Source organism: Lactuca sativa, chromosome 9 (assembly GCF_002870075.4).
Source record: "Lactuca sativa cultivar Salinas chromosome 9, Lsat_Salinas_v11, whole genome shotgun sequence".
NCBI classification, from domain to species: domain Eukaryota; kingdom Viridiplantae; phylum Streptophyta; class Magnoliopsida; order Asterales; family Asteraceae; genus Lactuca; species Lactuca sativa.
In genome coordinates, this window is record NC_056631.2 from 147615465 (window position 1) to 147626982 (window position 11518).

At 31.3% G+C, this 11518-nt stretch overlaps 1 protein-coding gene across 1 annotated transcript; it reads right to left on the reverse strand.

Annotated features, from left to right (window-relative positions):
* Positions 1-2479: 2479 nt before the first annotated feature.
* On the reverse strand, positions 2480-8973 carry LOC111904774 (leucine-rich repeat receptor protein kinase HPCA1). Its single transcript, XM_023900496.2, has 19 exons — positions 8780-8973; positions 8390-8510; positions 8221-8292; positions 8034-8108; positions 7470-7541; positions 7210-7371; positions 6918-6992; positions 6730-6801; positions 6569-6640; positions 6402-6470; positions 6194-6268; positions 6040-6111; positions 5818-5952; positions 5069-5550; positions 4619-4777; positions 4207-4343; positions 3913-4132; positions 3483-3718; positions 2480-3210 (listed from the first exon to the last, which is right to left on the reverse strand). Exons 1-19 carry the CDS (start codon positions 8853-8855, stop codon positions 2737-2739), a joined length of 2856 nt encoding a protein of 951 aa, XP_023756264.1. The 5' UTR covers positions 8856-8973; the 3' UTR covers positions 2480-2736.
* Between the last annotated feature and the right edge of the window lie 2545 nt (positions 8974-11518).

Genomic DNA, 11518 nt, shown 5'->3' on the forward strand with positions numbered 1-11518 from the left:
TATGGTTATACATTTAAAATACATAAAATTACATAAACATCTATATAGAAAACTTTAAAAAAAATACATAAATACGAAAAAATGCATATAAATATTTAATATATAAAAAAATTAAAATACATAAAAAAAACATGTAAAATACTTAAAAATACATATATACGTAAAAAACTACATTTATATATTTAAAATACGTAAACATTTATGTAAAAAACTTTAAAAATACATAATTACGTAAAAATACCTATTAATATGTATTATATAAAGAACTAACCTATAAAAATACATAAAAAGATATGTAAAATACTTAAAAGTATATATAAATACATAAAAAAAATACGTTTATACATTTAAAATACATAAACATTTAGATAAAAAAACTTAAAAATTTCATAAATACATAATACATAAAAAAATAATACATAAAATTACATAGAAATATGTAAAATACTTAAAAGTACATAGAAATACATACAAAATACGTTTATGCATTTAAAATATATAAGAACATGTAACATATACATATGAAAACTTAGAAAAATACATAAATATGTAAAAATATATATAAATACGTAAAAAATATGTTTATACATTATATACAAATTTAGATGAAATCTATAGAAAAGTCTTATTTTTTTGGAAAAATTAACAATTTGGTTTCATGTGAATAAATTATCCATCTTCTCGAGCTAAAGTGAATAAATTATTCGTTTTCTTGGGCTAAACAGGTCAAAAGGGATAAAATTAATAAGCTATCCATTTTCTTGGGCTGAACAGGTTAAAAGAGCTAAAGTGAATAAATTATTCGTTTTTTTGGGGTTTTTCTATTCAAAAAGTTAAATGGGTGAGACTTTATGTTGAAAAAAAATAGGACTTTAATAAATTTTTTGTCAACATATTGAGACTTTTCTAGAGATATTTCTAAAATAAAAGCGAGAAAAAAAAACAATAACATTCATAGAATCCACATACCTTTTTATTCAGTATTCATACACAAAAATTGAGCCATAAAAATGAATTAAAATATTTATATTTTCATTAATGTGAAAAGAACCTATTAAAATCCGATTCATTGTCTAATTTTCTTCTTTTGAAAACACACTTTAAACACATTACTTCATAATTTCTTTATGTATTATTTCTTCAATGTGAACAAAACTCATTAAAATATAATTATTGTTTAAACACACTTTAAAAACATGAAAATTTAAAACACTTCTATTTTAGCTCTCTAAATATACAACCTTCACCTAAAAAGTTATCATTTCTATCTTTTTTTTTTTTTCACAAATATACCTTCAACTCATAATACATCAAAATTGACAATACTTTTATTTTGCCTCTAAATGTACAACCTTAGACAATTCTTCATCATCTCTAAATACTAAAAACTTTTGGATTGGATGTTGTAGACAACAAACTTCTTATGAAACTTTAAGAAAGTATAAAGAAAAAGATGTGGAAAGAAGAAAGCAAAACTATTTAAAACATCTCCATTCTCATTCACTCTAGTCTCTAGAGAACAAAAATGAAAATAGAAAATGAAGCAAAATGAAAAGAGAAGAGAAGCAAGTGCTTCTTATATAAGCAAAATATTCCAATTAAACAATCATTTAAGTATCTTATGAAGACTTTGAGAGTTTAAAATGAAAAGTGAAAAGGAGGCGACGGATTTGGTCTCTACATTCTATTAGGTTAATCCTTCTATTGTCGGTGAGAGAGGGAAAGAAGGGTATGCAAGGTAATAAGGTACGTCGGGTAAATGTGAAAGCAATGGGAATGATGTACTTTAATCATTAAACCATACAAAATTAAAAATGAAATAAAAAAGCTAATATAGTGTTTTTAGGTGACACCAAACGCGCAACAAAAGTAGATCTTAAGAATTTTTCAAGCTAAAAGAAAAAAATTATGAACCAAACTACAAGGACCATTCGTGTAATTTACTCAAACTTCTATAAACCATTCGTGTAATTTACTTGCACTTTTATAAACCAAATGATCCCCGAGTATTCTTTCTTGGTTCTCCGGGTTTTCTCCATGTTATCTAATATTCCTTTACGTAACACAACCAGACACCAAATCGTTGTTCCTCAAGAGCCATACAAAACTTGGAAAAATAATATAAGACCCAATTGTCAATTTCATTATATTAATAATAGTTTTTATCATCATATAAAGTATTGATTATTTATAGATTAAAAAAATATGATCAAGCAGGCCCGTCCCAGAAGGTGAGCGATAGGGGCGACAGTCCAGGGCCCATCTTTCAAAGAGACCTAAATTTTTTATGGAAATTGCTATATTTAGAAGATAATACAAGTAATTTTATTTCAATTATTGAGTTATTATAAAAAACTTATGACATTTATGAATTTTAAGGGCCCGTTTTTTTTTTCTCGCCCTGGGCCCAAAATATGTTTGGAACGGTGCTGTGATCAAGTCAACCCACGTCTAACTAGATCATTACATAGCATAGCAGTTGTAAGTTGTAACACATTCGGCAATAAGAATAAATCAATAGCTTAAATTTCCATAAGTACAAACATATAAACAAATTTAAATAAATGGATAAACACTCACACGTTTCCTTCCAAAATCCTAATTTTGTAGGTCTCATTTGTACAAAACAAAGTATAAAAAAAAAAATAAAAAAAAAAAATAAAAAAAAACATTTTACCATCAAACAGCTGAGAGGTATTAGCAACGGGTCCCGTCACTAATACCCGCAATTTGTTTCTACTTGGGATCAAACTTTGTTGGGAAATGGTCACCACTATAGGCGAAGAGACTATCATTAGTATAAGGATGCTCACTTCCCCTACTCCCATCATCATATCCTGCTGAATTTGCTGCTGACTCAGCATTCGGGTTAAGACCCGCAAGTTCCATAATGCCCTCAATTTCTTTAACAACATCACTCATTGTTGGTCTCTTACTTCCGGTTTCTTCCACACACCTCAATGACACATCCACAAATCTTTCTAAACCTTTGAGTTGAGTGCTCAAACCAATGGTTGGGTCAAGGACTTCGTGAAGATTGTATAACTCTTTGCTCTTGTCCATGGCATTTCTCACTTCTCTCACAATGTACTTCCCTTTCTCGATTGGACTTCTTGCAGTTATTAGCTCTAACAACACCACTCCAAAGCTATAAACGTCACTCTTTTCTGTCAATTGTTGTGTCATGTAATACTCGGGATCCATGTAGCCCTACATCGAATAAAAATAAAGATTTAGCCATGTGAGTTAATTACATTGACCACTCTCTATCTGATCTGCAAAAGGGTTTTTCTTCTATTGGCCCATACTGCTTTGTGTGAGATGTAAATCAGATACATGGGGCCCACTAGGTGATTGGCATAAGGGTACATTGGGGTTTGGGGTTTGAAAAAGATATAATCCTAGAACCAACTGTGCTACACTTCGAGGCCTCCTTTTATCTGCTGACATAAAGAAAAGTTGGCAATGAAGGAATTACTTACCATTGTGCCTTTAACTTGAGTGGTAACATGAGTCCTATTAGCATCACCAAGTGATTTGGAAAGGCCAAAATCAGCAACTTTTGCGACTAAGCGTTCATCTAATAAGATATTGTTTGTTTTGACATCTCTATGTATGATTGGAGGATCAGCAAGATCATGCAAGTATTGCAACCCTTTTGCTGCTCCTAGTGCTATTCGAAGTCTTCTTGTCCAATCCAATCTGATTCCAGATCTCCCTGCACATGTCATGTCCAATGATTATCACTTTTGTAATTCAGACTAGTAGTACCCAACATAAAAGCTGAAATGACAATAATGGTCCCTAGACTATATATAAATACAAATATATAATAATAGCTACTTATAATAATGCTAACCGAGACAAATAGCTAATGAATAATGATGATATTTTTTGGAAAACAAAAAGTACCTGAAAGACTATCTTTGACTGTGCCATTCACGATATACTCATATACCAACATCTGTTCACCTTGATCGAAACAGAAACCTACCAGACTCACAAGATTCTTGTGATGAACTCTTGAAAGAAGTTCAATCTCAGTTTTAAACTCAAGCCCACCCTGTGTTGATCCCTGCTTAGCCCTTTTGATTGCAATCAGTTGCCCATTCGGTAGACTTCCTCGGTATACCTACACAAAATAATTTCATTCTTAATCTTCTTTGATCTTTATATATGTAAGGAAACAATCACAAATGTGCTCACCATTCCATATCCTCCAGTTCCTATGTTGTTCGTTTCTGAGAAGTTGTTTGTGCATTTGCTAAGTTCCTCAAAAGAGAATGCTTTTGCTCCTTTCAGTTGAGGGACACCACCACTTCCAGTGGTTGTATCCCATAATGCTACAAGTTTTACGCAAAAACTATTAGAAGCCAAATTATATACTCCAAGGTACTGAGGATGATGTCAATGGCACAAAAGTTGTATTTTTTTTTTGTCCCACCCGAAAAAGGTCGAACAGGGTGGGACCGGGACTCACTCTTGATCTCTCTCATGTGCTAAAGACATTAAAACCCTCCTCCTCATTGTAGAAAATAGCCCTACAAAGCTTGTCCACTCTATATGGTTATGTCTGTGTAAAAAAATGAAAGCCTTAGTGGATAATGGTAAATCATACCAAAAGGCCTGCTCTCATGTGTGGCTCTTTCAGCTCTGCCTTTTTGTCGAAAAGCATACATTCCTGCAACTATCAATAACACCACAAGCACACAACCACCAACAGCTGCCCCCACAACAATTCCAGTGTTAGATGACTTCTTTCCGCTCCCTGATGATCCTGTGATATATATGACACAAAAATAAGATTTCATGATTGACGAACTATGCACAAGTATCTACAAAATGGTTATCATTCCAGCAACCCCTGAGCTGACCACACTGCCTGCTCTCAGGTACACAGTGGCCCACTAGGCAACTGACATAAGTGCAACACCCACAAGGATCCCAATCCACATTGGAACTGAAACTCTCTTAGTGCGGCTATTGAGACTCAAATTCTTGCATGTTTTTGAAAAATTTAAAGCCCACATTAAGTGGAGTCATATAGACATGGAGAAGAACGTAGTACCTAGTAAGAAGTCATAGTTTTCACCGATGAAAAAGTAGGTACCGAATGCTGCAGGAGGCTTGAAAGTTTGGTTGCTAAGTGAGAAACCAAGTCCAAGAATCCCGGACCTATCAAACCTATCGTTACCAGATGGAAAAACCTGAAGGTTGATTACAAGGTAATCATCCAAATTTTTCATAGGATTCCTAACTGAAACCGAGTCCACGGGGAGTTGAGATCTCTGGAAAGATATCATCATTGCATTCCGGAGAGATTCGTAAACACTTGTATTTCCAAGATCAGAGAAGGAAGGAGCCCGGAAGAAAAGGTTGCCTGTGTATGGAAATGAACATTGACAATTTGGACTCGAAGCTTGACCCGAAGGACATGATGTAGGTACACAGTTGCTCGGTGGTGTAGAATATGTAGAAGTTGTAACTGTGGGAAGATTACAAAATTTGTCTGTCACGCCCGATTCCATACAAATTGGATTACCAGCAAGTCTGCAAATAAATTGTAACTTTTAGTTTTCTACAACAAAAGCTTTTCCTCCAGCAACCCCTGAGTTAACCCACACTGCCCAAAAGCATGATGTGAGATGTAAATGAGGCACACAACGGCCAACTAATACCTACTCCGAACCAACTGTGCTATTTGTATTAATGAATTAAACTAAAAAGGGTTATGAATTGAAAAGTAAATGTGATTTACCAAAAAAGCTTAATAAACACTCTTTCCTTTTTCAGGAGCATAATAATTACAAAACTTACATTAATTCGATATTATATTCGCTTCTTTGAGTGAAGTCACCAATTTGATTATTCCGCAAATCGACCTGCTGTAGTTGGTTGCTATGGGTAGAGCCGATATTCAAGGTGCCATTTAGTTGGTTCCCACCTAAATCACTGACAAAAAGCCGATTGCAAATAATCAGATTTCCGCATGTGAAAACACGGAAACAGAAGACAAAAACTGACCGATTCATAACTCACACATTCTGTAATTGGGGGATGCTGAAAAAGTTAACAGGGAGAACTCCTACAAGATTATTATTGGACATCTTACTGCAAAAAAATGCAAACATGTAAATAATTACCCATTGGAATTTTTAGGGGAGAAATAATGAAGATAATTAGATGGCCATACAGTGTTGTCAAAGCCTGTAATGTCGAAAACCAAGAAGGAACGGTGGATTCATCAAAAGTATTGTTGCTCAAATCCCTGGAATCACATTGAGAAATTAGACTTTTATTGATTATTACTGATTATACAAAAAGTCTTTTTCTTGATCATTGTTTGTAATCAAGATCATCATTTATAAACAGAATTAGTTGGATAAAGTCTTATTACTTACAGATAATTGAGGACGCCCAGGCCGGTTAAATTAGGCACAGGCCCAGTCAGTCGATTGTTTGACAGAAACCTATAAACAAATTTATCAGACATTAAAATAATCTTCTTGTATTCTATTTTTTCATGTATATCAGACATTAAAATAGACTTGAAGTTTCTGAAACTTACATCTCAAAAACACCAGTAAGGTTGTTGATGTTTGATGGAATATCACCAGTTAAACGATTCCTATCAAGACGCCTGATATCACATAAAAAACGCCATTAAAACACATATTTACCCTTTTAGATTTACAAAATGTCTTGCAAATGATCATTAGTTGTACTCACACGACTTCTAGTGATTTCACAAGCCCAAGGGTGGAAGGAATGGGGCCTGTAAGCTGGTTGTTTTCAAATAAACTGCTCAGAAAAAAAAAAAAAAAAAAAAAAAAAAAAAAAAAAAAAACTAAGTTAACTTCATTTGATCTTATCATTTACATATTTCAAAGAAGATTGATTGTTGTATCAAAACATACAGATGAATTAAAGTCATATTTGAGCTAAAGAGCCGAGCTGGGAGAGGGCCTGTGAGCATGTTCCTTCCAAAATGGCTGAAAATACATAAGTCAGTATAACGCTAAATCATTCATTGAGCTGGTATAGAAAAAAAAAAAAAAAACATAAATGAGGTTATTTTGTCACAAAACTACGTTTCGTCTCAAGTTAGCGACAGATTTTCTGTGGCTAATATGATGACGGATATTCTACAAACTTAGCAACAGTTTTTCTGTCGCTAATTCCTAATTTTCTAGTAATGAGGAGACTTACAAATGTTTTGCATGAATTAGCATATCAAGACCAGGAGTTGTCCCACTAGAAACAGGTATACTTCCAGATAGCCTGTTATCAGCTAAATCCAACCAGTAAAGATTTTCGATATTACCAATGGAAGGTGGAATCGATCCAGTGAAACGATTAGAATTCAGAGACCTACACAATCCAAATTGTTGAAGAATGGGTAAATTAATCTTTATAATTAGGATTTCAACATATATTTTGGAAAAAAAAAAAAAAGTATTTATACTCACATATAGATAAGATTTTCTAGATTCCCGAGGGTGTCAGGAAGCGGCCCGCTGAAACCGCAATTAACCAAGATTCTGATAAAAACAAAAATCAAGTTAATATACGAAAAAACATTTCTACAAAAGGGTTATTTTAACAGCAACCCATAAGCAGGTCCATACTGTCCTGTGTCCAGTGCTAGATAATGAACCCAACATTTCTACAAAAGGGTTATTTTAACAGCAACCCATAAGCAGGTCCACACTGTCGTGTGTCCAGTGCTAGATGACGAACCCAACATTTCTACAAAAGGGTTATTTTAACAGCAACCCATAAGCAGGTCCACACTGTCCTGTGTCCAGTGCTAGATGACGAACCCAACATTTCTACAAAAGGTTATTTTAACGCCAACCCATAAGCAGGTCCCCACTCATCCGTGTGTCCTGTGCTAGATGACGAACCCACAAAGAGCTCAATCCGCGTTGGAATTGAGTCTTCAAGAAGACTCAAACCTTTGACGTCTCTTTAGCATATAACTTATAAAATAAAAAGCATATAACTTATAAAATAAAAAAGAAAATACGTACAAATTTGTTAACTTTCTCAAATTCCCAATTGCTGGAACTAGAGGCCCGGTCAAACCCGTATTGTAAGACAAATCTCTACATACAGAAAGGAATTTGCTCATAAGACACCAACATATTCAAACTAAAAAGTAATCGAAAATCCAAACGATCCTGCAATCACACGAAACTATTTGAATGAAAAACTTACAGAATCTGCAATTCAGATAACTGCCCTATATCTCCGGTAAGCGAACCAGTCAAACCCATGCTAGCCAAAGTTCTGAAAATATTTAAAAAAAAAACCCAAGTTATTAGGCTTGTCGGGAACTTATTAAAGCTCGGTTTTGTTGAAGATTGTTAATGAAGGAAGGACTCACATGGAGGTGACACGGCCGTTTGTACACCTGATTCCGTCCCAACCGCTACATGGGTCGGAGTTATCTTCCCAACTGGGTGGTGTATTCTGCCAAGCATCTTTCAGAGCTCGCAGAAATGTATCTTCATATTCACGGAAACAAAAACAATTTTTTCTAAGTAATCCACCAAAAAAGAACAAATTTCGTCCAACTTTCTAACAAAATTTTTAAGTTATATGAAACAGTTGACTTCGTTCATTCATCAGTTAAATAGAAATTCACGAATAAAACTAGTTTTGGAACAAAATACACAGGGTGAAGTTCAAATACTGATTAGTTTGACCAGAAGTAGGAAAATTAGGGAAATGGAAATTTCGATAAAATGAAATGATATGATGGTGAAGAACTTACAATCATTGTTTTGTGCTGATGTAAACGAAAATAGGATGAAGAGGATCAGAAGTGGTTGCCCTATTGTTGCACCCATTTGTGAATTGAATGTCAATGAATGAGAAACATGAAGTTGTGGAGATAGAAAAAGAGATTACTAGAACTCGAAATAAGAAAGTTTCTTGATGACAGCAGGTTGGCATCATTGACTTCACCTGTTCACCATCAAATGAGAATTATTATTATATTTAATTGAAAATGTTTGAGCGTGGAGGTGTAAAGGTTTTACCGTTTACTGATTCTTTCTTTGAATTTTGCATGTTCAAGGGTCGGAATTAACGTAGGATCACTTTTTTCGATTTTTTCTTTCTTTCGCGAAGATCAGACATGGTTGTTGAATTACGAGTAATAAAATAGTGTAATTATGTTTTATTAATATAGTTATATGGATAATAAGTATATTGTTCTCAGTTCATGTAATATATTTATATATTTTTATTATCGATAGTTATAAATAACATAGAACTCGTAAATTATAAAGAATATATAGTTATATATAACATATTAATGGTCTTCTTTAGAGAAAAAGTTAGTATTATTTTGGATATCTTTATATAAGTTGATTAAGGTTCTTGTTTACACATATCAACTTGATATTATTATATTATTAGATCTTTTGATCTGTTCAACTTTCATTTTCTCATTTATATTGGTTTTAAGTTTGACCACATTGTTTATGTTTGTCTTTTGTAAAAGTAACCGGCCCTGTTTTTCTTGAAGGTAGTAAAATTAATTGTTAGTTTTTAAAAATAATGCGATTACGTAAAAATTAAAAGCTAAATGTTTTGTATGACATACAAGCTCAAATGTTAGCTTTGAGCTATAAGCTAGCTTCTCAATAAGATATCTTAACAGTTTATAAAAAAAACTAATTTATAATTTTCCATAAACTTCTTTGGTATCACCAAACAACTAAATTATAATAACTTCAAAATAATAAACTAACTTATATATCAAATAGAACCAAAAGCTCTCAAAAGCTAAAATCTACTTGAAAAGCTTTTGAATTATAACCTTTTTTAATTAAAACAAAAGTTAAAGACACGTATGCCAAAAAAAAAAAACAATTACAATTCGAGATTTTTCTTAAAAGTTAAAATGTAAAAGTTTTCAAAAGTGTGTTGCCAAGATACAATAAATAACGATTTTAGGTATAAAAATTCAGAAAACCAAACTATTAAGAACAGAAAATTTTAACATTAATGTGTTTTTATATCTTTTGAAGGTTGTATGTTTAATTATAATTCACAAGAAAAAAAAAGGTTGCAAATATATATTTTATTTAAGAAGCAAATACTTATAATATTTATTCATGAAGATAACTAACATCTTTAGTCATGTTGTCTTCTACTTGTCATCTTGTCCCAATGGTCATTAATATAACTAACATATGCCGTTCTATAACAAACCAATATATTATATTTATATATAAATGAAGTAAATGCTTAAATATGGGAATATAAAATTTAATTGGTTATTCTTTTTATTCATATTTAGAACATAATTAAAAGCCCAAACAGCTATATGATTTTAGATATTGTGCTAATAGCTATATGATTTTAGATATTGTGCTTTTGTTATGGAGAGGAAGGAATCATATGAATATAAGTATAATGATGCTCAATTTCGATCGTCTTAGCTATATTAGTTTAAAAGCTATATGATTTTAGATACTGTGCTTTTGTTATCGAGAGGACGAAATCTCTCTCTTCTAATAAAAGAATCATAAACTTGTCACATGTCATTTTTCTATAATTTTGAATTTTTTTCTTTTATTCTCAAAAAATGACACATGTCTTTTTTTTTTTAATGATTTTACATTTAAATTTAAATCTTCTTCTAAATCCCTTAAAATTAGAATTATTAATATAGATTTTGAAATTCAAAATGTTTGGTAATCAATTATATGAAATGATCAATTATAAATAATCTCCTATTCCATTTATTTTATTACAATTATTATTTATTTTACTTTAATTTATCAACTGTATATTATACGGGTTATAAATTTGTCAATTAATAGTAGAGTTGTACACAAATTGTGCTTTATTTTTTCACAAATTTCAATTAAATATTTTTTTTTATAATCAACTCGTGTACTACACGGGTTATAACCTAATCATATGAATATAAGTATAATGATGCTCAATTTAGATGGTCTTAGCTATATTAGTTTAAAAGTTAACTTTCGTATAATAATCTTTCTATTTTAATAAATGAATAAGTTTATTCTCATATCGACAAGTGTCACAATATTAGAAATTTTCATTAGTATTATATGCACCTATCATGCCACATGTCAACCTATTAATTCTCCATATTAAATATTAAATTTTAAATTTATCACTCTAATTACATTACATTAAATTAATAACATTAGAATAAAAAATAATATATATATATATATATATATATATATATATATATATATATATATATATATATATATATATATATATATATAAAATAAGGTAATATAATTTTATGTATTTGTTTAGATCAATGATTATAATTTTATATAACTAAAAAAATATCTTTTAATTAATAACTTATTAAAATAATTTATTAATAACTTTAAGTTTTTATTATGAAAGTTTAATTAATTTTATAACCGTGGGAATCACAGGTTATAAACTAGTTAGTTAATATATGGTTTGAGGGAGTGGGTGCGGTAGAGGGTGCATTCCCTTGCCACATCGG